The sequence below is a fragment of the Aythya ferina genome (genome assembly GCF_964211825.1).
Source record: "Aythya ferina genome assembly, chromosome: 4".
Taxonomy (NCBI): domain Eukaryota; kingdom Metazoa; phylum Chordata; class Aves; order Anseriformes; family Anatidae; genus Aythya; species Aythya ferina.
The window spans coordinates 45,343,090-45,370,550 of NC_140300.1; the positions used below are offsets into that span (position 1 = coordinate 45,343,090).

At 40.7% G+C, this 27,461-nt stretch overlaps 1 protein-coding gene across 6 annotated transcripts in view; it reads left to right on the forward strand.

The window, feature by feature from the left end:
- The window catches only part of TMEM131L (transmembrane 131 like), a 77,652-nt gene that overhangs the window by 20,690 nt on the left and 29,501 nt on the right, over positions 1-27,461 (forward strand). For 4 of the 6 annotated variants that reach the window (XM_084518480.1, XM_084518482.1, XM_084518481.1 and 1 more), the window contains exons 4-10: positions 12,031-12,102; positions 13,100-13,223; positions 14,286-14,402; positions 16,694-16,804; positions 22,794-22,871; positions 24,780-24,933; positions 27,176-27,234. In XM_084518480.1, coding sequence (XP_084374606.1) covers positions 12,031-12,102; positions 13,100-13,223; positions 14,286-14,402; positions 16,694-16,804; positions 22,794-22,871; positions 24,780-24,933; positions 27,176-27,234 — 715 coding nt within the window. Of the gene's footprint in view, positions 1-6,418; positions 6,494-12,030; positions 12,103-13,099; positions 13,224-14,285; positions 14,403-16,693; positions 16,805-22,793; positions 22,872-24,320; positions 24,486-24,779; positions 24,934-27,175; positions 27,235-27,461 lie in introns of those variants that run through there. The other 2 variants (XM_084518483.1, XM_084518484.1) reach the window with 2 other exon arrangements.

The following is a 27,461-nucleotide window of genomic DNA, read 5'->3' on the forward strand; positions in this document are numbered from 1 at the left end:
CAAGCCTGCTGCCTGCAACCCATGAGATGCCTGCTGCCTGCTTAGGTATTTCTTTGGCCTATTGGTGACCTACTTTCTGGAGCATTTAAACTCTTCTTTTGAAAAGGAGGCATTTCTGCCCTTTGTCAGTGGTCCCAGTGTTGCTGGGATAACGTGCCTGATCCTGCAGATGCTTGTAGCCACTTTAAAACAAACACCACCACCCCCCACTGCCATCCCCATGCTTTCAGTCTTGCACAGATTTTTTTTTTCCTCCCCCTTCTTGTACACGGTGAATGCTTTCTGGTCACTGAAGCGGCGGGCTGCGTTTTGGTGGGTGAGTTGTGAACAAAACCAAACTTTTTTAGCATACAGTATCACTGCTGAGTGACAGGAAGAAGCCTGTTAGAGGTTGAGAAGAGAACGAAAGCAAATGCATTCAAAGTGGTCATAATAATGGGTCAAATGCTACGGGTCCCTTGGACTTCCAGGCCCCCTGCATCGAGCCCTGCTGCCTGCAGTGGGCATGTGCTCAGGTGTGGGTTCCCAGCTGGGCCAGGGATGTTCACATCCCTGCAACCTTGTAGAGAAAGGAGCAGTGAGAGGAGCACAGCCAAGCATGTTAAATACATCTTCACGCCGCAGGGAAGGCCATGGTCTGTCAGATAGCAGCTTTTCCTGATGCAGGGAGCTTGAGAAGCTCCATATTAAATAGATTAATTTGTGGAGCGTGCAGCAGCGAAGCACATCCTTTCTTTCACTTGAAGCAAATTTCTGGTTTTTGAGGATCATTAAGACGTTAAGAATAGCTTTACTGATTCTTTGTCCTTAGAGACAAAAAAAAAAAAAAAAAAAGCTGTGCTTTCTGAGGCTTGCTCCTTTTCCCTTTCTTCTTGCTGACCATAAGGAGTTAAAAGCGATGGGCTGACATTTGAACTCTCTGAACTCTGATTAGCTTCTTGGCTTTGAAATAAAGGAGGAAATACTAGAATCTGGGGTGGGGGGGGGTGAGGTCTTAATATAGTACTTGATTGCAATATATATTTTTTGAACTGATACAAAGTACCAAAAGCTGACTTCCTGCTGTTTTTTTTCCCAGCTCATTTTTCTCCTCTTCCCTCCCATACTAATTTGTACTGTAGGAAACGAATGTTAGCTTAAAGGCTCAAGGTGCCCATTGCTGGACAGCAGAGCTCCAGAGGTTGATGTGCCAGCTATACCATAGCTGAGATTTCTGGTGGTAGATGTTTCATTAATAAACCTGTGAAACGGGGTGCATTTCGTATAGTTCTGCTTTCCTTCTTAGTAGAGTGTTGCATCATTTTATACATCAGAAGAAGCTGGCTCAGAGTACGTGCTGTGCATTGACTTCAACGCATCCCAGATGTTTTGTAAGGACCTGATAATTCCTGCAATAAGCATTGTAACTACTGATTCTAGTAGTGACCATTTTTTTTTTTTTTGCTAATTTGGATTTTCTGGTATAATTTTTTTTTCATATTGTATGTTTTTTTAACAACATAATCTAATAAAGTATAAATATTTGTTAGTACTTAGGAGTAGGTCACAAATATGCTGTTGAGAGTGCTTCCTTTTATTAATAGCACTAAATCACACCACTGTCTTTCCATTTTCTATGCCATGACCGCGAGCACTGAGTGACACAAGACAGACCGGCAAGCTGGGTATTTCAAAAGGTTGCATCTAGGGGAATTCTGCAGGCTGTCTGCGTGGTGCCCTGCCGCTGCAGTGGCTTCTTTGCTTTAGGTCAAAATGTGGAAATGATCTGACGCTGCGGAGGATTCCCCCTTTTTCTGTCCGCAGAAGGGGGTGTATGTACTTGGAAGCGTAATTGGAGTCTTATACGGGGAGCTGGAAAGCAGAAGCTTTTAATTTGATGGTAGGTATAGATGACTGGAGCATTGAAGCGTACGGATGAAGATGAAATTGCATAGTGCAATCAGTTAATAAAATATGAATGAACATTAAAAGTAGTCTGCATTTTTTTTTCACTATTGAAATTTTAAAAGGTACTTCATGAGAAGAAAATCAGTGTACTTCATGAGAAGAAAATAAGTGTTGCTGGAGAAAATACATATCAAGCATGATAAATAATATCATGCAGTGCTTCTGTCAGATGCTGTAGAATCCGGTAGGTTGCTGCACCAGAACAAAAAGCTTTGTCAAGTGGCACCAGAAGAAGGAGAGAGAAGCAAAGATTTAACGCGTCACAAGAACAGAATGATGCTCTGGGAGATGGAGAGGTGGTGATTTTGGGATGAAGCTACTTTTTCCATGTTGCGGTCTGGTTACTGGCTCATGCTTATCTTTTACTTTTCTCCCCAGTGAGGTTTTGTAGTGGCCCATGGGGTGGGGGAGCGGCATTTTCAGCTGCTGCTAGAGCCTGCTGTGAGTGGAGGAGGATTGTGTAATCGCAATTTGACTCTGCGGCACCGTGCTTAAAGTACCTTTAAGAATAGTGTAGCCTTGCTCTTTTAATTTCTTTCTCTTTTAAATTGTATTTCCACAGTCATATAATACAGCTTGTGAAAATGCTATTTGGTGACAAAAAATCAGATATTCTTAGGGAACTAGCATGTGTTGTTGAAATTCTGGATAGTTTGCACATGCCTGAGGAAGTCTTGCATGAAGTTTCCTCTGCTGGCAGAGAAAATTAAGATTTTAATAAGCCAGGCAATCACTAGCAGCTATAACTTTTCCCTTATGAAACTGAAATTAACATAGCACAGAGAGCTGGGCTTGGTGCGTTACTCTAGCAAAAGCTTGGTGAAAGGGTTTTGAAAGAGGTGCCTGTATTTGTTTTCTACGAGGACTGCCCAGTGTCCTAGGAGTTTGTAAATGTTTGCTGCCTAATCCATCTAAACAGTGTAGTGTTTGTTTTTTCCTCAGTAGTAGCATTTGAAGCTATCTGGCTTAAAGTTGATACTTTTTGCTTAAATATTTGGGCTGTAATTCATGAAAGATAGGAGACGTGCAGTCCAGGCTGATGTTTTCCACTTGGGTGTCAAAGCTGGATTTTGCAGCTTTATATGGCATCTCAGCCTGCTGACTTTTCCATGGCTTCTTTTCAGGGGCAGGTGGTATCAGTTGCATTGTCCAGACCAAAGGCAATAAATCAAACCCAGATTTTTTAGAAATTATGTTTATTTCTTAAATCTTGGGTCCGAGCTTGCTTGTAGTTGCTTAGTTTCCCTTTTTAGCTGATGTTCTTTTTCTGCTTCATGGGGAGAAAAAAGGGGAGGGGATTTTTAGTGCTTACCAGATGCAGCGTGAAAGTTTCTTATGCACCTTAAGGTCTACCATGCAAACCTTAGCTGTCTTAAGGGTTTGTGCTCGTTCATTATGAGAAGAAACTAAAATGCTCGAATTAATGAAGAAACAGCAAGAGACGGCTACTGCAGGAAGATTATCACTCTTAAATATTAAGCAGGTCAAGCTTATCAGATACCACAGAGCTCTTTCATGCATTTTGCTGAACTATTCTAACTTGAAATGGTTTCTGTCAAGATGGAAATTTTTGGCTGCAGCTGTAAATAGAAAAAGGAAATGGTTGGGTGCAATGATATTTAACAAGAATGTAACTTCCTATTACTCTGAGCTTTGCAGCCCCATTGTATTTCCTGTCAATAACCTCCCCCATTCTCTCAGACCAGAGAGAGATGTGCTGCTACATGGGATAAATACTGCAGCGCCCTTACACATGAAAGTGAAACGCTTTAAGTGGCGTTGCTGCTGAATTGACAGAAATTGGCCCTTTGCTGTTGCACCTAGGGAGATTTTTGAGTGAGATTATGTGCTTGATAAAATTAATTACTCAGTAAAATTGGAATTGCAGTTGATGCATTCAAAGGCTGGACTGGGACCTCTTCCTTCTGTACTGTTCATGGTCCCTCCTTAATTTTCATTTTTGAATTTCAGCATCTTTTCTCCCCTCATAGACACTCTCTGCAGGAAGAGAAAATGAGTTTATTGGTATTTTAAAGTGAATTAATTAAGGCAGGTGTCGTAGAATCAGTACTTTCTTTTTCTTGATTCTCTGTCTTCATTAGATGCCTAATTACATTTGTACAGGATGATGTTTAAAAGCAGTGTTTGCCACTAAAATCTGCCATGGTTTCAGTGTTGCAAGGGCAGAATTCAATATTTAGCCTACCTGGTGCGCAGAAGTGTGCGGGAAGAAATATGCTGCCCTTAGGTACAAGGTAGGTGAGCATGTGGTCGACCTTTTGCCTTTTTTGAGAATCTTTTGTTCTACCTCCTTCACAGGGGTGTGCTGTGTAGTTTGCTTCCAGTGAAATGCTTTGAAAACTGGGTAGGGAGCAGCCATTTAAATGTCACGCTATTTCCAGTTCAAGACTTGCAGCTAGAGTGGCTCAGCTTTTAGCCTGAGAAGGTGCTGTGCTGGTATTGTACAAGCCTTCTCTTTTTGCTAGGTTCTTCTGTGTACTCTTTCACTCTTGAGCTGTGTTTTCAGATGTCTGAAAAAGACTGTGAGCAACACATCTCGGCTTTAAAATGTTTCTTTTTCAGTTTAGAGACTCTAGGTAGGAGCTGGGATAATCCGTGTTTTTTCAGAGGCACAGAGTCCTGTAGCTTCTGTTGAAACGGTTTTGGGTTGCGAATGATCAGCCTTCTTCAGAAAGACATTTATTTACGCCTCTAAAGTAGACCAGGGTGATTTCAGGTTTGATTCCTTAATAGTTCTTCACTAAGTCAGATGAACACAAGTTAGCATCTTAGAAATGGTTTGTGAGCTCAGTGTCAGGCTCTGAAGAACAAACCAGGGTTGTGCAGGCAGTTCTACATTTTTGGAGGATTTGGCAACTGCAGGGTAAGCAAATTACATGGGGGGGGGGGGGAAGAGAAGGAGAGTGGATATGGCTGAAAAGCTCTGAGGTTTAAAAAAAAAAACAAAACACACACATATGAACTGCTTTTGTGCCTTTGGGATTTGTGTTTTTATTTCACATACTCATGGGCTAGAAGCATTCTTTAAACGGAACTGAAATACAGCATTTTCTCATAACCCCTGAATTCCAGGACCTGGTAATTCAGGATGAAACGTCAAGAATGCCTGGGCTTCTAAGGGAGCTTAAGTTTTTGTTTCATTAGGCAAGTGACTCTTTTTTGTTGTTGTTTTCTTAAGAACTTAAGAAAATGTGGAAAGAAGGTAAATTAAAGGCTTTATTTCAGAGCAGTTACCATCCTCTTAGGTACTTAAAGATCGCTTTCTGAAGTATTGCAAAATGAACAAGCAATTATTTCATTGTAAGAAGAAAAAGGGAGGATGAAGGTAGGCCTTCTGCCTGCCAGGATGCTCAGACTTTGCTGGTGGTAACGGAGGTGCTTCAGAGGAAAGTGTTTGATGTGCGTTTTGAACAAGTGGGCCCAGTCTGCTCATCCAAAACAAATAACTTCAGATAGTTCTTGGCCTGGCTGAAACAAAACATCTTTGTGTGTGTGTGTCCACGAGTAGTTTCAGGTTCTATTTAGGCCCCGCAGGTACATGAATACCTGATTTTTATGCCTGATTCCCTGACTACATGCTGGAGTGACCCGTGTTGTTCAGGAACCTACGTGGTGGTCTCCGTGAGCTGAGCTTGGGGCTTTCAGGATTTTGTGCCCTTTGTTTTTAAAAGCAATTGGAAAGCCAAGCTTAATGAAGTAGCTCTGAAGCATTGCTAATGCTCTCGGCACCACCTCTTTGCCTTTTCCAGAATCTCTGCTCTTATTTACTTATTGAAGCAACTGTCCAAGATGCCTGAAAGACACAAGCTCCCTCTGGACCATCTCTAGAGAGCTTCGGTTGTTGCTTGAAATCTGGGTGGCTGAAGGATTTTGAAAGAAGAGGTTTCAGAAAACAATTTCAAATGAACTGAAGTCATTGTAAACTCATTTCTTAATTTAGTACAGGTTTCATTTATTTCTGAAGTTGAGGATTGATTTATGGGAGAGAATAATTCCATTCTGTTGTTAAACACACTTTATTGTGCTGCTGCTGCTAAAATATAAACCGCACAGACATCTGGAGAAGAAAGCCTTTTCTTTTCACCAAGATATTCATTATAAGATTTCATGTCTAACTGCCCATCTTCTCTGTTAAAATTCTTCACGGGTCTTATTCTGATTTTTATCATGGCCTGCCTTTAACATTTTTGGACGTTTTTCAAGGAGTCTGTTTGGGTGTGAGGACAGGGAGAAAAAACAGATTCGTGTCCTTACATTCGCATCCTGTTGAGAAATGAGACTTTGTAAGCTCTTTACCGTCAGATCCTATGAGCTTGATCTTTATGAATTTGATACAGTTGTGGTTTTGTAATAAGTGAAAATAAAGCAGCGCTGGCTTGGCTAGCTGTTCTGCTAAGAGCTTCTATAAACATTATTGCAGGATTTCACAGCAAGGTGAGCAAAGGTTACCCAGAAGAACCATGAATGGCAGTGGGAACCGGAGGCTGGAGGAGAGGAGGCTGCGCGCAGGGGCTGCTTGGAAGTAGTGAGGAGCGGCTGGTGTCTCTCATGTTTCTCTAGGCTTACCTACCTCTTTTACCTCAGCACCTTCTAAAATAAGCCATATTGCAACTTTCTGGCTCTATGCTGTTTTGCCAACTTTAGAAAAACACCAAGAAAAAGTTGTTTGACCTGTCTGTCCCCTTAAGTCATGACTTGTGGCTGTAAATCATGGAGTTTGTTTTTGGAGAGAAGTTGTCTTGTCCATCCCACTGATTTATTTTGGTTTAGCTCCCCTTTCCTATTTTTAGCCAAAATGGGCGAAATAGCAGGCCTGCACGCAGTGTTTTTTGATGGGTGATGCCATTTTGGCCCTTCCTGCCTTCCACGCTCTGAAATCGGTCTGTGATGTCCGTGGGGTAGCTCAGAGAACAACAAGACCACCACCCGTCTTGCAGAGACAGCACAGCGCTCTTGTAAAGCATATATAAAGGAATCCTGACGACAAATTGCCTGTCCCCAAGCATTCAGAAGCAGTGAGTCAGTCCTCCCCCTCTTCCCTAAACAATGCAGCACTAAGAATAGCGGAGGCTATTTCGCCTTCTAGGTTCTCAGTGCTTAAAACTCACATGTTTGTTCTTTTACCTGCTAGGCATTATTTCATTTACAAAAATAAATAACCCGTGATTTTTGGGGTGCTGAGAAGAGCATGTGGTGGTGAGGACATGGGGAGCCAGGCGGGAGCAGCGCTGCTCCAGGTGCCGCAGCCTGCAGAGGACTTTGCCCGTGAGCCTGGTAGGGTTGTAGCAGGGCAGATGGGTTTTCTGGTGGTTCTTTCTGCCATTAGGAAAGATGTTAAGTTTGGTGGTTGCAAAAAAAAAAAAAAAAAAAATGCAACCACCCCGTAGTTAGAAATGTTCCAGGTGCTTTTTTTTTTTTTTTTTTTTTTTTTTTTTTTTTTTTAAGAGCGTTGGCTTGATGATAAATGTAAAAGAGAAGAGAGGAGCTAGGTGACCTGACAGACAAAGTCTTTGCAGAAGACTTTGGTTCAGTGGCTGCTGGGATCTGTTTCTGTATCTGTGTTAATTCTCCCTTAACAATTTATTCATTTGTCAACACAATCTCTTCCCATCAGCTGTAGTCAGCACTACTGAAAGTATTTGGGCTCGGTTGTTTCTGTATGTGTCAATCTCCTTAGTCTTTTTGTTTATCAGGTGTAGTCTGGAGGAATGAATCTAAAATCAGTCAGTGAATGAGATTTTTGAATTTTGTTTCTTTGCTTCAGTTTACATATAAAAATTGTGCTTTCATATACAGCATGTATATGCTTTTGTATCTCAAAGCCTCACTCTGTGGGTTCATTAGTATTCATACATTGAACACATGAAGTGCCAAAATGCCAAACATAAAAAGTTGGATTTTATTTTTATCAATAAAAAACAGCATAATTCTACCTTAGCAGAGTCACTTAAAAGGACCTCTTGCATGTTAAAAATCCAGTCCCTTTTGCCTGCTGTTCCCAAGAAAACCACAAAGGAAAAAAAAAAAAACAACAATAAAATGCCCTGCCTTTGTTTTTTCTCCATATGCTGTCAACAAAGGGCACAAAAAGGAAGGATGGGGAAAGTTCACTAAGTAACGGTTATGATTATTCCATCTACAGATGTTGCTTTATGAATCATCAGATAATGTGGTTCCTAAGGTAATCTGAAGTAATCAAAGAAATAAGGGTACAAGGAAGGTTTGGAGGAGCTGATGAAAGAAAATGAGACATTGGGGTAAAATTCTCCACACTTCTGCTTAGCTGCTGTTTATTCTGTGGATTGCTGGGTTGTTATATACGTATGTATATATAGTCAGAAGGATTAACTCGGTTTTTGAAGTTTTCTAAAAAGAAACAACTTGTTCAGAGTAGGTTTGGGCTTTTGTTTGCATTTTTAGGGGGTAAGCACTTTTCTTCTGTTTTTGGCCTGTGAAGTGTGAGTAATGCTGCTATAAAGAGGTGCACCTCTCGGGTCCACCCTCTTCTTCCGCCAAGGAGAGTGTCTGCCTCTTCCCGTCTGCCCTGGGTGACTGTGCTGGTCCCTTGTCCACCTCCCCATCCCTTCAGCTCTTCTTCTTTCCTTTGGAGATTGATGATTCAGGCTGTCAGCGTTTTAATTTGTATGGTGAGGTTGGGCTAGCCAGAGAAGGAGGAAGGATATTGAATTGTCAGTGGTGATGGAGGCAACTAAACTACTTCTTTGATACAAAGATGAGTGCAAACCTAGCTGAAACTGCTCAGGTGCCAAGGCAGTTGCCAGAAATTCCCTTTCCCTCTTTTATTTTCCTCCTGTTTTTCTCCAGTTCTGTTCACTTGAGCTTAAACATGGCCCCTGAAATTTTGGAATTGGCCTGTTTTGTCAAAATGTATCATGTGGAAGTTGGTGTTAAGGTGGTGAGCCTGAAAAAAACTGAGAGATGCCCCGAAGTGGAGCGTGGAGCTGAGCTGTGCTAGACAGACTGCTCGGCGTGGTGCTGGCTGCTTGGAGAGGGCAATGGAGGAGATGGAAACCAGGCTTTCTCCTCTGCAAAGGGGACTGTTTCTCCACATTTGTTGTTTCAAGACTTCCATTCCTAGGCTGATATTTGTGGGTCTTTCCCAGGGCTGTAACGTTCTCGTGAAATGTGCCGTGTACTTTTTTGGGCATGTAGTCTGCAGCCAAAAGAGAGCTTTTTTGGCATAACTTGAGGTGAATCCATTTGTGAGATGAGGTTCTTTAAATGTTCTATTTTAAAAGTGACTTCAACTTTTAAGCATCTTAATAAATTGCCTTTGAAACTCAGCTTCTGTGTGAGTTCCCCTGCAGAGGTCTGGATGCATTGCATTGAGCTGGAAAGGCGGCGATGCAGAAGAGTGTTGTGCCAGCCTCTAGCTGGCTTTGAGAGACCACTAACACGTTGGAGAACCTCACTCCTGTCCCTTTCAAGGGACAAGAACTCCTGTCCCTTTCTCTTCATTGCAGTGGGCTTTTTAAAATGTATAGTGGTGGCTTGGGTGTGGAGGGCAGAATGGCCCCCTGCCCATTCCTCCTATTCCAATCTGTTGTTTTCTCCCTTGGGGAGGGAAAAAAGAAATAAATCGGAGCTGGAGAACAGTAGATTTCTCTTTCTGTGAGTCCTGCCGTCGAATAAACTCAGCTCTCGAGTTAGGTTCTGGCACAGCTTCCAGCTGCTGATAAGCGCTGCAGACGCCCTGGAGCTGGCCATTGGGCAGGGTTATGAGCGCAGTGCCGCAGGAATGTGGCTGTTCTGCTTTCGGGGCCAGGCTGGGGCTTGGAGCACTTCAGCAGCTCTCGTGGGGTGCAGAGCAGAAGCTGGCTGTTGTGCAGCCAGGGTCCCATCCCCAGGGCTGCTGGGGAGCAGTGCATGGAGATGCTCGGTAGCTCCATGTAGGGGTGTCTCTCTTCTGTGAGAAGAGTGCTCGTCCGCTTGGAGCTGAGCTGTTCCCTGCAGAGACACTGTGTGGTAGGGGTGAGGCTGGATCCAGGACTGCTCCCAGCTTTTGTGGAAGAAATTACCTCCATGGTGATGTGCAGAAGCCGGCTCAGAGCCTGTGGAGTTTGTTAGCTGGACCTCCTGGGGTCCAGGCTGCCTTCTCCAGAATGAATGGGGTGCCGGCGCTGGGATCCCTGCTGCTGCTCTCATGGGGCTTTTCCTGTTTTGTGGCTAGAGGGCTGGCTGTGGTTGTTGGCTGAACAGCAACCTAGCGCATTTTGAAGAACCACTGCTATGTCACGTCCTTGTTCTCCCGAACTCAGTGAAATGCAGTCTCCTGCATCCCCAAAGCGCTGGGTGCCTGTTGCATAGATGGAGAGGCAGAGAAAGGCTGTTGCTGCCTGAATTCCCCAGAAGACAGATTAGTAAGTCTTAGAGAGCTGCTGATGATTACACAAATTGGCACAGAGGAGTATTCGGCTTCTTGTCCTTCTTAGCAGAGGTTTTTCAGGTGTGAAAAGATATCTCAGTAGTATCTTCAGGGTGCTAAAAACCTAAGAAAAGTGATGAGGGGGTTCAAGGTGATACTATATACATATGCTGTATGGCTTAACTTTTATTTTGATATATATATGCATTTAAATATGTATATTTAAGTACTTGTAAGAAACGTGCTTTCTCTCACATGTCAGGGACTTTTTATTTTAGTGACAATTTTTATTTACTTATGTTTACAGCAGTGCTCAGACTTTCTTTCTGGGTATGTCCAGGAGGATGACTTTTGGAGGCCTGGAAGGTGCTAGATGCTGTGGGAGCAGGACAGGAGCTGGCTGGGGGTGGTTGGAAGGAGACTTGGTCATTCACTCGGACTTCATAGTTCTGCATAATTTGCTCTTATATTATTTTCCAGCAAAACACTACCTGGATGTATCACATTTCTCCTGCTACAATGGCAAGGGAGTTGACTCCCTCCTCTGAGAAATGTTGTCATAAAAGTTGTGGGTTTCATAGTAATAAACCTGATTGGTAATAAATTATGATGGCTGTATTGGTTTGGGCTATAACAACAGAATTATGTAGGTGCTTTAATATATAAAAGGTGTAATGTTACAGAACTGCATTTTTAAATTGGGAACCAATTAACTGCACTACCGCATGTTATGCAAAGCAGCTGGATAACAAATGAGAGCACAATCCTTCCCTCCTGCCTCAGACTCGCCCTTGCTAGGATGCTTGTTGGCATCGCCCAGCAGTGATGAGCCTGGTTCTGACTGTTGCTGGGGAGGTTTTCAACAGCATGGTGTGCTGGGTATGTAGCTGTAACGAGCAAGTGCTGGGCTTGTTTTTCCACCACTATGGCTGTTTAGGCTTGTGGAGAACACGTTTTAATTGAGAAAGTGGTGAAGGTGCCCTGGGATTTCTGTCTACGTTAAGGGTATCTCGGCTCATGTTGAAATAAGCTAAAAATGTGCTAAAACCGATGGGAACTTCATTGTAAATGTTCCTAGGGCAAAGGAAAGATGATGATGTGTATGTTTCCATGCTCTTTCTTATTCTGTTCTGCTTATAAGGAATGAGTTGGCTTTTGTGTTAAAGCCAGCTAGGCAAGCACTTCCTTTGATGTCAGTTTTTCACAAGCTGCTATTTGCTTTTCTACCTGTGCATCTCTCAGCTCTGCTAGTACAAGTGCTTGTCTGAATGCCAGGTAGACTAGACTGGGGATCTGCTCCATGCTGACATAATTTTCATTCCTCAGGACTCTCTTAAATGACTTCTCCATGGCTCCCTACACACCCTTGTAACCAGGTGAATCAGTATGACTGAGGGGACACCTTCAAGGAAGGGAGGTTGTTCAAGACAGCATTGCATCTCGAGTGAAATGCTTATCAAGCTGTGCTTTTATTAGCATGAGCTTTCCAACATGTGCTATTGTACAGAAACCTTCTTCAAAGGTCATTGTTAAGACAGAGAGAAGAATGTATGAAAAGGTTTGGAAACAGCATATTTAGGAATACAAGGACCTACAGCCTGTAATGTCTTCTTTCCCTGCTGTGTATAGTATCATGTGCACTAAATATTAATTGTCTTCTTTTCTTATTTTTTCAGCTTCTCAGCAAAGATGCCTCCAAATGGGAAGGCTTTACATTTTCACCCGTCAGTCCTGCATTTTGGAATGCAGTAAGTGTCTTGTGTTATTGTTACTTCAATTAATAATTAAGTGGGGAGGAACAACTCTGTTGGGCTGTGTTTGGGTGAAGATTATTAGCTGAGATCATTCTATCCTCTGAAAAAAAGAGAAATAGTAAGTAACTGCCATGGAGTTGGAATCGTTTTGTACCTTGAGGCACTTGGTAAATGAAAATTAATGTAGTTTTAGAAAGGAGGAAAAAAGAACTGGGAACTGTAACGCATTCTGGGTAGATACTGAAGAGAAGGGCCTTCTCAGGTGATTCTGCATGTGTGTTAAATCAGTTCCTCATGCTGGTTGTTCCTTTCTTGAAAAGTTGCCTTTCTAGAGGGGGAAGAGCTTTTTGCTACCTTTAGCTTTCAAAAGTAAAATCCAGAATACCCGAGGCAAAACATACTGGTAGATTACTTGAGATTTTTAGTTATCTTCTAAGAAAAAAAACAAAAACAAAAACAAAAAACACAAGCAAAACAAAAACCCCAACATTTTAAAATGATGATTTGTCTTCCGTCAATAACCAAAACAGAAACACTGTACCCTTGTGAGTTAAAGGAATGTTTCAGAAGATGTATATGTAAGCTGCTGGTTTTAAGATACATTAGCTAACTCACAAGCCATAAGAGATCATTGTTTTAGCTGACAAAACAAAACGAGACTTCGGTTATTTGAACTTTCTTATTGAAAGCTTTGTGCTTAGTAAAGGTTACATTAAAAAAAAAAAAAAAGAACAAAACAAAAAAACAACAAGAACAAACTAACTCTGAGTGACCCAAGTAAGCTTTGGCTATGTGCACCTCTTGTATTGCAGTGTTATATATTTGTCTTTGTAAGTTAAACGGCAAAACTTGTTTGGTATTTTTCCAAAGAATAATCGTATCTGGGAAATTTTCATATCGACATGTTTTGGTGTGATTTGTTTGGATGCTTTTCGTACATTGCCTATTCTTATAAAGTGAATAATTTCTTTCTCTTTTTTCCCCCCTTTAGATTACTGGGGTTACCCAGAGCTAAAATGCTGCATGCCTACAACCCTAGTAGAGATAGAGAAGTTGTGGTGAATTCAGTGTTTACAGCTACTAGACAGTTTCATGTGTCTCCTGTTCATAACCGGGTGAGTGTTGATGTACTTTTGGAAACTATGTAATGGCCAAGTGCCAAGCCTTCATGCTTCCTTTGGCCTAAACTTTTCATTCTGTGTTTTCTCTTCGTGCTTTTTCTTAGGACCTCCAACTTCTTTCTGTTTTTGCTAGCACTTTTTGCTCGTTTTTACTTAGATTGGTAAGGGAGAAGACATCCAAAACCTACAGTAGGAAATGTGTTTTACAGTAACTCAGAAAGAAAAGATTTTTTCAGTGTTAAATTGGCTGTTTAAATCTCATTCTCTTATATGCAGCATTATGCAGTCATCCACAGGCATGTGGGTGTTTACAGCCTTGAATTTTCAGTCTTTTCAATGGTCTTGCATATTCAACCAAAACAAAAATAAATACTGAAATGTTTTATGCATTTTGTGTTGCAATTATGAGCATAATTGCCATAGGATCTAAGACCATTATTTTAACTCAGATTTTTTTATGATGTATAACAATATAACACATGTTAAGAATGAGTCACTGGGATCTGAGTTTGATGAAGCCCAGATTTTACCCTCTGCTGATGTGCAAAACATTTTATTATGCTTTTGTCTGGTGTCGTATTTTTTTTTTTTTCCCCCACCATGCCTGAATGGATATTACTGTGCAGACAAACTTTATTGCTCTCTTGGTTAGACGGGCCTGTTTGGTTAGAATTGTTTTGCCCAAGTTTGGCTTTGACTCATGTAGCAATGTGTCACAGAGGTGATTGACTTGCTTTGTGGTAAGTATCTATGTGCGGGGAAGAGTTTTAAAGGATGTGGAGGCAGTTAGTTCTGCACGATGAACTTGTGCAAAAAGGAACATTGATGAGGCCTGAGCTAGCTGAGAAATTCCAGCCATAATACAGCAAGTTGCTGCGTGCTCTGTTCTTCTGCATTCCAAGAGATAAGAGTTATGGACAGGTGAAACTTCGTAGGGCTGAGTTTTTGCTAGTGGGATCTGTGGATACAGAAGTACACATGGAAGTGTCTGTGGGTGAACGGTGGGTGTTGTGATTAACTGCACTGAGCAAGCAAGCTTCTTTGTGGTCTCTGTAGGTGATTCCAGCGATGGGAAAAATTTCATTCAGAGTGCTTTTTCTGCCAACAGAAGAAGGCAATATTGAAAGCTCATTATTTATAAATACCTCATCTCATGGAGTACTTTCATATCAGGTAAGTTTGCTTATTTTTGGTTTGCGTTTTGGATTTGTGTTTTTTAAAAGTGCAATTCATGCATTTCGAACGTAATGTTCATTGAATTCCTGATACAAGTCAAGTGGAGTAACATTGTACAGTTCATCCCTATTACCAGATTTTGCTGATCTCATGATCCCTCGTACTTGTATACCATTAAAATAACTACTGCTAGGGGGACTACTTGTGGTAGTTAAAGTAAGTGTGTGTTTGTACATAGCATATCGATCATGGTCCTGTCAGTACTGGGTGGCTCCATGTAATATTGTTGTCTAGAATGCACTGTGCTGGAATTTGTTTGTCGTGCAAAACATATGTGAAACGTGAAAGTGGAAGTTACAGGTTTTACATTGAAGCCATCTGCTGTCTGATTACCTAGGGAATTCAAGCGAGTCTTAAGTTATTTGATTTTTATAAGGAATGTTACGCGTTTCAAGTTCTTCACTTTCATTAAGTTGTAGAAGAAAAATCGAAACCTGAATTTAGTGATTTAAAAACAATGTCAGCTTTAATCAACCGTCCAGCTCCTTCATTCTCATACTTTGATGCTGTGCTGGAAAACAGACCTTGAAATGAAGCATAGTTAACTTCAGTGAAATACAGGTTTTGGAATACAAATATTGCCATTGTCTAGCACGTACTAGGGGTAATGCCAAATTTTGTGGGAACTTTTCATCAAAGATAGGGGAACACGGCATTATAGAGTGTTTGACCTTTTCTTTTTGCATCTCTCCCCTCTTTGCATTCACTCCTGACCCCTTGCTTTTTGTTACCTAGTCAGCTCAACCAGGGCCTTTTGTGAACAAGTTGCAGGGAAGCAGTTGTCAGTGTCACCAGAAAATTGGTTTGTCTTCTGTTGGACTGCTGCTGGAATTGGTAGCACACTGTTACTCACGGACAGTTTACCAGGCATCTGTAACAGAGGAAGTGACTGTCCATGATTTCAGCCTGCATTAGGTTTAAGAGCTTCAAAATTGGGCATAACTGTAGTGGCTAATGCACAGCTACAGCGCTCTTGAGAGCCCAAAAGCCTTGAAATACGCTTGTTTCTAATGTGTTTATGCGAGGAGTATGTATGGCAGATCCTCCCAAATGGAGGATTACCACTGTTACAGTAAAAAGTATTTGTAACAGTCTCCATTTAAAAAATAAATAAAAATTCCCCATATTCCATTTGATTGGGTATTTTCTATCCAATGCCTGAGGGTCTGCAGTGAATACTGTGTTATTCTATTAATTTAAAACATGTTTTTTCTTCTGTTTTAAAGATCTATTTTCATACAAGTAAGTGAAAAACCCCAATGGGTTTTTCTTGAGAGAAAGAATAAAATCATCAGAGGTTATCTTGCATCTCATTGTCTTTAATATAAATATAATATTGTCTTTATAAGACAATATAATATTGTCTTTATATTAATAAGAAATATAAAAAATATAAAAATATAAGAAAAATAAATAGTTTCTTATAAAAATATAAGAAAAATAAGAAATATAAAAATATAAATGCAGTAAAAAACAAAACAAAACAAAACAAAACAAAAAAAAAAACAAACAAAACTTGCAAATCTTGAGTGCTCTGAAAATTGCAGGCTTTAAAAACCAAAGTGATCAAAAATATTTTATTTAATTTTGAAGTCAAAGCCATTGATTTCAGTATGCCCTCAGGCTAGAAATATAGTTTTCCAGAGATTACCGCACAGTCAAATGGTGACCGTAACGCTGTGATGTGGCCATTAGCCTCCTGTTTTACTTAGTAGCCTGTTGACAACAAAGACTACATGGTATGTGTAAGTACTGCATGTAGTTTTTTAAAAACAGTTCTGCTTTACTCCATCATTTGTGAAGACAATTTGAAAGATAATGCCTCTTGTTCACTTGCATTAAGAAAAGGTTTAATAACTAGCTTAGTTAAAAGGTTAAAAATGGTTAAAATATGGATTATTGCGAGCTTCCAAATATTTAGTATATCCAGATACTTCTATTGTAATTGCCTGAAGAACAGCAAGAGTTTAAATGCTTTTTAATGAGAGACCCTGATACTCTGCTGATAAGTAAATGTGATAGTGAATGAGTGAAGATGCTAACATGCTACTTTTGTGTATATTTACTCTGCTCAGTGGAACTCATTTTAATATGTATATTATCTTTGAAATAATTTTTAAAAAACAGTCTGTTCCTTGGGATTCTTATTAGTAAAATATTTTTCTGTATTACTCTGATAACTGATATATTGTATGTTGATATAATGACTTTATTTTTTTTAACAAAAGGTTTTTGGAGTGGGAACTTTGACGTCTGCTCCAGAAGAACCTAGAATGCAGCTAGCAAACGCCTATTTACTGCTTCCGCATATTCAAAACATCCAGGCATCGCAAACACTGGTACAGTATGCATTTCAAACAGTAGTGAGACATGAATCTGCTTAGACATAAAAGATTTTTGTCCTCAGGTTGTTGGGATACAAGGAATGTTAACAGAAAATCCAAGTACCAGTGACTGCAGGAGAGGGGTTACCAGATACAGGGGTATCGTGATGAGCTGGTGTCCTGGCTTTAATGAGACAAAAGCCTTTGGCCTTAAGGCTACTTCCACTTGTTCTTGAGTGTTGCTTCTGTGCTGTGCTGTTCTCAGTTGTGCCAACAAAACTATCTGTGTGCCCTTGCTCTGAACCAGAGTGGAGAACTGATATGTCTTGAAAATAAATGAATCCACTTACAGGGTCGGGGGGGGGGGGGGGGGAGAGAGTGGCTTTAGAGGGGCTGTGTGTGTTTTTGTTTGTTTTTCCCCACCCATTTTATTTCAAACTTGTTCCCCATGCCAGGTCAGAGCTGTGATACATACAGTTTGTCACTGAATTATAAAGTGCGGCGTGCTGCATGGGTGAGAAGTGCTGAGAGTCAGGCTGGTGTATCCCCTTCTACCTCTGTCAATGCTGAAGACATCAGCTTTGTTTACCTCAGCTTGACTAAAGTAGGGAACTGTGAAGGATACAGCAAGGTGGATTTGCAAGGCATAACTATTTAAATTGGAAGAGAAGCTTTAACAGTTTCTTAGGTTTAGGTGCAGTTGCAGGTATTTTCATAGTCATCCAGGCTGTGTAGTACTGGAAAATCGATCTTTTATTATTTCCTTCATATTTTTTATGGATAAAACCTTTTGTATAATACATGTATTTAGTTTTGTTAAATGTATTTTAGAATATTATACCACATAACAATTTAATCTTGTATCTAAACATAACCTGCAATGATTGCCTTCATGATGCCTTCTTCTGTTTCTTCTACCTGAGAGAAATTCTCACCTTAGATCTCTCTTTTTAAGTCTGCTTTCTGTATGTTAGATGTCTTACCTCTCCCCAAGGATATCTCACAATTTCCTTGTCTTTCCTTCTTTTCCTCAGTAACAGTCTTTCCTGTATACATACTTGCATGTATGCTTGTGGGTGTGTGTAGGCAGACAATTGTGAAGCAACCAAAAATCTTTAGGTTTAGTAATTTGTGGTGGAGGGAAGGAAGATGCTATTTATGACGTGTTGTTCTGCATCTTCTCAACTAGCTTGATGGATTATCATCAGGTACCATGTGAGGATTGAAAGGAGACTCTGCTGTTCATTCAGTTCTATCTGAATGCCTGAGTTAGACAAGTTGTGGGGAGTGTTTGATGTCTGTGTTATTATATGGTGAGGAACATTTTCCTCTGCTTTATTTCTCTACAGTACAAGCTTGAGGTGGTTTGGCAGTGGAGGATGGTACCACCTGGCACCCTTCTTCTCTCAGTACATGAGATGTGAGAGGGTATTGGCTCAGTTCTCCTAGCTCTGGGTGTAATTTTTCAGTGCCTGGCTATAACTGGGGAATTAGTCTCCAGTTCACTGTGTTACCAGTCTGGACGCAAGTGCTGCAGCAATGGCGCAGTTTCCTCGGCTGTTGAAGGTGGTAGGTGAGATCTGAGGACTGAAGTGGAGCTTGTGGCTCAAGTTTGGGTCCCTTCTTGCTGTTTTAAAGATAGCTATCTGCTCCAGTAGTGTCTCTTTTAGTTTACCCCACTAATGGTCTGATCTGGATCCCAAAGAAGCTGGTGTGATTCTTTGTCCAGTTTATATCATAGGCTTAGAAGCTATGTGAGGAAGAGGTCTATGACGTTTGAGTGACTACATACACACAAACTTAAGGACACATAAACACTAAACAATGGAGTTTTTTAGTGAAAAAACATTCAAAACAAACCACCCATACCTACCTAATCACTCATTTACTTCTGAAGTTTGTTTTTAACTGAAGTGAAATACTAATCTAAGTTCAGGGTAGCATAAGCCTCACTTGGATATGCTAAAGATATCCTTGCCTTTAAAGTCTATTGACACTGCTTGGAAACCTGTGAGAAAGGTCAGTGAGGTCTCCATGGCTTGTGTCTTTTCCCCCCATCTACTAGATCTTCTTTTAAAGATGGATGTGTTTAAGCTGCTTGCTAATACTGAAAGTGGCATCATCCATCGTTGTCAAGGCTGGAAAGGTAAAATCTTCATCTAATCCAGTGGTGATGAGTAAAAAGGCTTCCCATGACTGCTGGATGTATTGTCACCATAACTCAAACACCTGTTCTTACTACTCTGCAGTCAAAACCTACATCTGACTTCCAGTCTGAATATTTCTGTGTTGCCAGTTTCTATTTGTTTGTTATGATGCACACTCAGTTTAGGAAACTGCTCATGCTTCTGACACTTAAACCCAGAATGATTTGTAGGTGGCATCACATTTTTCAGCCTCCTTTTTGCTAAGCTGAGCAATCCAAGCTCTTTAGTATCCTTTCCACTGATGGGCTGGCCATTTCTTAACCAAGCTGACAATGCCTTTCTGCAGCTTTTCCAGTTAGTAACAACTTCTTTTGAAGATGAGTGGTCAGAATTGTGCATAGGGGTATGGATTAAGTTTCCCCTCTTTCGAGGGAAGACGAGCCTCCATGCTGCACTGAGTTTGTGGGTTTTAATTGTTCTGAACTCAGCGAAGATACCCAGGCTTTTCTGTTATTCCCCCATATTTTTAACCAGAAGCTCTTGTGGTTAATTAGGATGAAAAAGAAAGACAAAGTTGCTGCGTCTGCTGTTGAATTTCACCTTCTTTCAGCTGCTTCTTTCAAAGTTTCAGCTTGTGGAGGGTTCATAATCAGCACGCTCTGGCTATGGTCCTGGATCCTGGTATTTCTGGCTCAGGAGTTGGGAGGAAGCGAGCTGTATCCAACGCTGAATTCATAGTGTGTCCACATGGCCGTTCAGCAGCAACTAGTTACCGCTAAGCCGTGGCAGATGGCGGAGCACATGTAGGTCATCTTTGTTTATCCAGCTTCTGGATACAGCCTCTGCTCCAGTTGCCTGTTGTGGGGTGTTGGTTAATATTTGCGTGGCACTTAGCAGGCAGCTACATCGGTGCCTCGTTGTGTTCAAAATGCTGTGCAAACAGGCTGGAAATGTCAATGGAGGAGTGAGCTGCAGGGAGGGATGTGTTATCACAGGAGACACAGGCATCGCTTTCCTGGCTTCCCAAGACTCCTTAAGTTATGTTCTGTGCAGGTGAACAGAAGCGACAGAAGCAAATTTGTGCAGTGTGTTGTTAGGGTGTGGAGCGGGACTGTGGTAGGATAGTAGAGTTTTCTCAGTGTGCCATCCTGATAACTGCCTGCAGAAAGCTGATGAAACTCTGCTGAATCATTGTTACAAGAGCAGCTTATTAACAGTTCTTCACTTATAACAGAGGCATGGCTCTTCAGGACTGTCCTGGAAGGAAACTTTAATGTATCAACGTTCAGAAAGAAGGGGAAGCTGGTTCTGTGTTTGTTCGTTTCAGATTATAATACGGTCAGGCTCCAGGAAGTGGTTTGAACTCTACAGGTCCTGATATTAATGCAAGAATATCTCTGAAGATCTTGTGTAGAGCCGTGTCTGGCTGACAGGGTATCTGGGGCAGAATGAGGAATCCTTCCCCTAAAAGCAGCCTCAGTTCGGCAGTTGTGTGGTGGTTGTTGAGGTGGCCTGTGCCAGCGGGCCTGTTGAGGCTCTCTCTCTTTTGATGGGTTAATTATTTCCTGAGTCATTGCCAACTGTTCTGTCCCCCAACAAGAATCCTCGACCTTCTCCAGCTGAATGGCACTCCTGGCACATCAGATGGTTGAATGTATTTATTTTTCTAAAGAGGCATCTGTCCCTCTCTGGTTTTTAATTGAAGAACATGCCAAAATTTCACCTGAGTGGCGTCCATCAGAGTTGTCCATACAGTTCCTGCAGGGTTTGTGGGTGCTGTGTGTGTGCAGGTATGTATGCATATCTAATACAAAACAGAGGCACCATCTAACTTTCTGGTGACCAGAGGAGCAGCAGTGGTTGTGTGTGTTATGCAGTGCTTTTTCTAACTTTTCCCATTGTAATTTGCCTCTGGTGTGAACGTGCACTGTGAAATTCAGCACTCTGCTGATTCCTGTGTGGTGTTGCTCACAGTATAAATGAGATGCTTCCACCCCTGGAAGAGTGAACGTGGTCATGGGCTTGTTGTCTGGGAAACTCAGCTTGACATCTTCTTCCCAGATTCTTTATTTGTCTTTATGGTTTATGGTTAATACCAGTGTTTTGAGACAGTAGGCACAATAGTTGTGCATCTGTCTGGCTCTGATAAATGAAAACCCTTTTCCTTTTCTGAAGATAACCTTTACAAAGAGAAATAAAGAATTGCAATAGAAAGCAGGTCAGCACTGAATACACCCCAGTAATGTGTCTCTCACTGTGCGTTATATTAGCAGCTTCAGTCTTTAAGGTAATAGCAGATTCTTGTGTAGGCCTATTACAGGTCAAGAAGAGAAGTTCAAATAAAACTTTGGAAAAACATGATTTAACTGAATTTTTATGGGGCTAGGGGTCTGCCATGGCATTGAATAAGTGTTAACACCTCTTTGTTTATCGCCATGAAAATTATAGTGTTTTTTCTGAAACCACTGAGAAGGGAATTTTAAGTAACAAGGTTTATTTGATAAAAAAGCGATCCCCAAAGTTGCTGTTCATCTCTGACTGCCATGTTAAAACTCCATTAGCAATTGTGGCTGTGAGATGTCGGTAAGCGGTGCATGTTTTGGAGCCAAATGGTTTTTACTGCTTGCAAAACTGATGAGGACAACAGAATTTGCAGGAAGAGAGCTGGTTGGGGTTTGTACACCTCCAGCAAGCTGTGCTGGAAGCATGTGCCTGTGTTTTGGTGCTGCTAATATAACCTTTGCAGAGGTTGGATCGCCCCCTTGTGTGAAGCCGAAGTCATTTCAGTATGAAATCCAATTGGACTAAGACTGCTGACTTTGCATCGGCTTCCTTTGGGCTGTACTTTTCTAAAACCATACCCCAGCATATAAATGAAATGTGATAAACCTCTCTGTTCAGATGCACCCTGCTCCCTTCTGTCTGTCCCATGGAGATATGAAGTAGGCTGTTAGATACTTTAAAACCTTTTACTCAGTTCTGCCTCCCAGCATCAAATTATTTAAATTCTTTAAAAGAAATTGCATTGACACCTTCAGAAACTTGCACCTGCAGACACCCTGTTCTGATTTAGTTGGGTATCAAAAGACAAACTGAGTGGGGTTCCACATCAGTCTCAAAGTCATCAGGTAATTTTGCTGTAGTTAAGTTACAAGTAGAGTGACAGAACTCTCATATTTTTTTTTTTTTTTTTAATAATTATTACCTAGAATTAACATATACTGGTTAAGCAGTATGTGCAGTTAAGTTGGCAGTTCAGATTCCCAAACAGCTTTCATGAACTATGCTTGGCTTTGGTGCTGTAGCCCCACTAGGTTTATGAATGATTTACAAGCTGGCACAATCACCGCCTTTTCCCTTTCCAATCAATAAAAAGGTGAAGCAAGCATTTTCTGTCTGTCCATTTTGGCATGAAACCTACATATAAGACCATATCCAAGAGGCATTACATTCTTGGCTTAGCAACTGTATTTCAGTATACAACTGACAGAGGAAATATACAGAAAATAAGAAAAGAAGCTTTTGTATTAAGCAAAAAGGCTGTGTTGGGTACAGTTTATTGTCTTATGAAAGTTTATAAGGTTTTCTTGTGTTGATACTGTATAAATATTTAGTAATCATGTATAATAATAGTTTGATAAGTAGATAATAATGGAGTTCATTTCTTGAGAACTGGAGTTTGCTGACCTACAGTACAGAATATATATATATTTTTTTACAACTTTCTTACATTGCTGTGTCATGTATGTGTGGAGACAGTCTTACTATCTATAAACTGTGGTGTGTGAATCAGATTTCTATGGTAACATCTTTTGAAGCAATCTGCTTGACATTTTCTTCATTTTTCTTTCTTACAGGCAGAAACTATGAATGCTAGTCTCTTACGTGTTCACCTTGAATGCAGTTTACCTAATGATGCATATCAGCAAATTAAGGTATGTTTTATTATGTGACGTCTATTTAAGTTGTCTAATTTTAATTCATGTTTAGAGGGATGCTTTCCAGAGTTTTACAATCTTTAGCAACATTGCAGTTTCAGATGTCTCAGTTTAAAAAAAGAGTTATGATTTTTAACTGCAATTCTATAAAACTGTAGCTTATGGTATAAATGAAATGTTACACACACCACACTATTACCATTAGGAGAAGGTGAAATGGTAAAAATAAATAAATAAATAAATAAATACCCTTCCCTTCCTCCAAAACTCCTATCCAGCTATGCATTGTAATGCATGTTATATCATTTAAATAAAGTATTAGAACAATATATTAGTAATAGTTTAGATTCTTGGAATTTTCTTTCTCCAGAAACGTTTTCACAAATTTTTAGTTCATACTGGCGAAAGAGCAATGAAATGAGAGTCTGAAGTCTGGACTGCCTGAGTTGTGTTGCCAAAAGGCTTTGAAACAGGGCTTTGATGTTCAGCGGAGCTGATGAGGGGCGAATCCTTTTGCAGAAAAGCCCCCTCCAAAGTGCTGAGCAAGCACTTAAAGCACTAGATTTCCTACTCCTGGGCAGTGCCAGCAGAATATCATCTTCTCCTTTGTCTTCAAAAGAGTTTACGCAGTAAATAAGTAATGGTTCACAGTGATGCTGGCACTCAATCAGGTATTTTGTTGGATCAGATCTATAGGTTGGAGCTGTGGTCTGCAGCATCTTTCTTTCATCAAGTATGACTAGGTCAAAACTTCATAGCTATTTTTCTGTACGTTACAGATCATAGTGATCCCGTACCGTTTTATTCCCATATTTGACTCTTGCATTGCATGGTAAACAAGGCTAGGCTTGAGATGCATCTGGAAGTTTAAGATCACATGTAGTATAGCTGCCCACTCACTGATACAAGCTTCCCAAAAGCACATCACCCCTATGCTTGAGTCTCTACAGCAGCATCCTTTGTGCTTCTGGTAGCTTATTGCAAGTACTGAGCGTTTCTTTGATGCAGTAGGAGGGAACCAACATCCACAGATGCTTCCCCTCCTGTTACATCTCATTGTGGAGCTTCAGGGTAACTGAAGGTGTTTGCTGCCCCTTCACTAGAGCACTTCTTATGTGTCAGGTGTGGAAGTCTTCTCTTCTGCCTCCAAAGTAGTCCCTGTGGTAAAGCAGCAGAGTCTGAGTTTAGTGACCTTTCACTGTGTGATGCAGGACAAATTTGTTACTCGTTGTTGATTGTCTAGTTTTGTTTTGCTTGTTGCGTTTAATTTTTTGCAAAATGGTGTCTGTGTCTTTGTAGTTGCTAAGACTCAGCTGTCTTAACAGCAGCCACTACTTAGCAAGGAAATAAAATCCTATTTGTATTTATCTGAAGTATTCTAGCCAGACGACAGTGTTTTCTATTAAGAATTGTACATGTATGTTTGTTTTTTTAAAATTACTTCAGTGAGAAATGGAGACAAAAAACACAGGATTTGGAAAAATTAACTATAAACAGACCAGTGAACATGAACTGTCTTCCTACCATTAAGACACATGCATCAGTCTGTTTATGGCACATTTTATTGAAGGCAGAGGATTTAACAAAGGAAACTGTTTTGCAGTCCCTGAGGTGAGACTGACTGAGACAGTTTATAAATTTGCATTCTTTCAAGGTTCAGTGTCCTTTTTAGTTGTTTTTCGTCTTTGTTTCTGCTGTGCTGTCTGTATCTGCACTGTCTTTGGTTTCTGCTGAGAATTTTAGCAGAGGTCCTAATTACTCCTGTTTATCAGCACTTGCGTGCTGAAGACCTTGTCTGTTAGATAATGCCTTTGATTAACTTCTCAAGATACCTTACTGTAATGATTTTTTTTTTCCATTTCCTCCCCCACCACACACACACTGTATCCCCTTGTCTCGCTCCAGAGTTGCTGTTTTATGTCCGATGACCCAATGCTGCTAGAAATGAGCTTAACGGTAAGAATGGAAAATGCCCAACAAGATTTTGTGGAGCACAGACAATACTTACTGGAGAATCTTTTTGTAGTTTATGTAGCAATGGAAAAAACGAAGACCTCAGGTAAGTCCTAAATACCACTGTTAATTGTAATAGAAATTGGTTTTATACATATGTTATAATTTGGTGTGCTAAGTTGAATCAATTTCAGTGACACTATAAAGTTTTTGCAAATAAGGAAGAACAATCAGTTAAATACAGCTTGTCAGCCAATCGCTTATGGCAGAGCTGCTCTAAGTGCAGTCCTCTTTATAAAGGTAACAATTGGTAACTAAGTCTTCATAAGCTTCATTGCTGTTTTCCCTGTGCTAACATATCTGCTTAAATGGTATGAAAAGATATCGTAGTCCTTTGATTTCTACAACTGTGTGCCTAGTTTCCCAGGAATTAAATTAGTCATAATAGGACTGTGAAGGCAGAATGGTTTGTACAGTACTCAGAATAGTGGATATTGTGGAAAGTGGGGTAATGAGGTAATACAGATGTGTGCATCATTTGTTCTTCTAAGCTAAAATGCCACAGGCAAAACAATCAACTCCTTACAGTTTCTTTATGCTACGTTTATTGGGTGAACAAATCTTCTAAATCCAAGGGGTTTTAAATTATTTATAGAGCTTTGCGGTCTGTTTGGTTAGGTTTTTTAGACATTTCTGCCAGTTCTACTTTCTGAAGAAGAAAGGACTTCCTAAGAGTCCACATTCAAATAGTAATTTTTATTGCTAATAAAAAGAGCATGATTGTTTTGTCTTTTGAGAAGTTCAGGTAAAGGTCCAGTCACAAAACACTATATGCCATTCCCCTGTGCCTGTCCTATGATGTGATATTTACTCAATTGAAACTGAAATACCCACTGTAAACCTATTTTCCCTGCCCATGGGATGCCGATACTTGGTGTTGAATTGTGGATGTACATTTATTCTGGTGCTGGCAGAGAATTGTTCACATCTGTCATGTCAAGGGTGTTCGCTGTTGACACTTTTGATGGGTAAAGTGCTGGAGGTATGTTTTTAAGGCTGTTCTCTGCTAAATGTAATGCAGTTATGAATGTTCATTGGATTAAAGGTTGATCATGTAATCCCTTTGGACTTGCTCACAGTGGGAAGTTCCACTTCTTGCTCCATGAGTACCAGTTCTGTGCCATATCAAAACAGCAGCGTTTGCTTGCTTGCCTTCCATTTGTGTAATTAAGCACGGTCTTGAGGGGAAGGTGTAACAAAATGGAATGTGATGCTGTGTTAATCTCTTTGCTCAACACGCATTAGAGTGGGACAAGCAAGTAGGAAGGGACTGCATGGGGGAACTTGCCAGCTGGAAAGGTAGTAGATGAGTGTGGGCTTTAAATCTCACAGCTGTGGGTATATGGAGCATCTGCATCAACATCTTGAACCCTCTTTGGGAAGGTGGCATCTCTAGTCATGCTCTCGGGCAGCTGAGCAAAGCACACTCATTCACAGAAATTTTACCTGGTAAACTGGGAGAATGATGCACTGTTAGCCTCTACTTACTTACTTCAGGTACAAGCAAGGGCAAGAGCTCAGGTCTCCTTCCTTCACTGAAGTGTTACGACCACCCTGATGTAATAGCCATGTCTTGTCTGTCCCGTGGCTCTTCTTTTGGTCCTCCAGATCTTTGTAGTGTCCAGTGACTGGGAGTGTAGCTTCAGCAGGGACAAAGGGTGGTAATCAAATCCACCTTATCTGCAGGTGAAAGCTGTCTTATATCCATGTCTTGTTGCTAAGGTCAGAAAATTACTACGATAGTTGGTGATTAAGCACCAAAGGTGTAAGGCACCAAGTCTAGCTTTGCGTTGTCTCCTGAGAATGCCTGTGGTTCAGAGCAGGTGATCAAGGCTCTTCTATAGCTGTGTGCTTACACAGGCTTTTTTTTTTTTTTTTTTTTTTTGTATTTAACTGGACTGTCACGTGCTATTGATGCTTTGGCCCCTTAAAAATTTGTAGCAACATCAGCCACCCATCCTTCCTTCAGCCGAGCTTCTTGTCTCCCTGCCTGTAGGAAAGAGGAGTTGTTCCATCCTGGATTTAGGAGATAATGAAGGAAGATATCTTGTCGATGCTTGCCTTCATACTTAAGGCCAAAAATCTTAAGTGGATTTCTGCTCCTTTATGAAGTGGTTTGAGAGGATTTCCAGCCTCAGATGCGCATATCTCCTCATTTTTACAAGGGCAGCTGTTGCACAGAAAGCTTTTTAAATTTAAATTTTGATTGCTTCTCATATGAGTGTCTGGCTCAGCAAGAGTGCTTCAATCCTTGGTGAGCTTACCTCGATTTTCATTCTTTTGAACAGGTGATTCCACGGTAGATATGTACATCTTGCATTCTGGGAACAGCCACGTGCATATACAGGTAAGTATGGGCTTATAGGAAGCCATATTTTAGGCTGTTGAATTTGATTAGGGAACTAACTAACCCACTGGCTTACTCTCTAATTTCAGATGGGATTTTGCTGGTGGCAAATGTTACGTGTCTGTACTTCTACATTGTACCCAGACATCTTAATATATCTTTTAGAGTTGTACTTCCATCGATGGATTTTTTTTTAAGACGTAGGAGCTACTATCTTTGAATAAAAA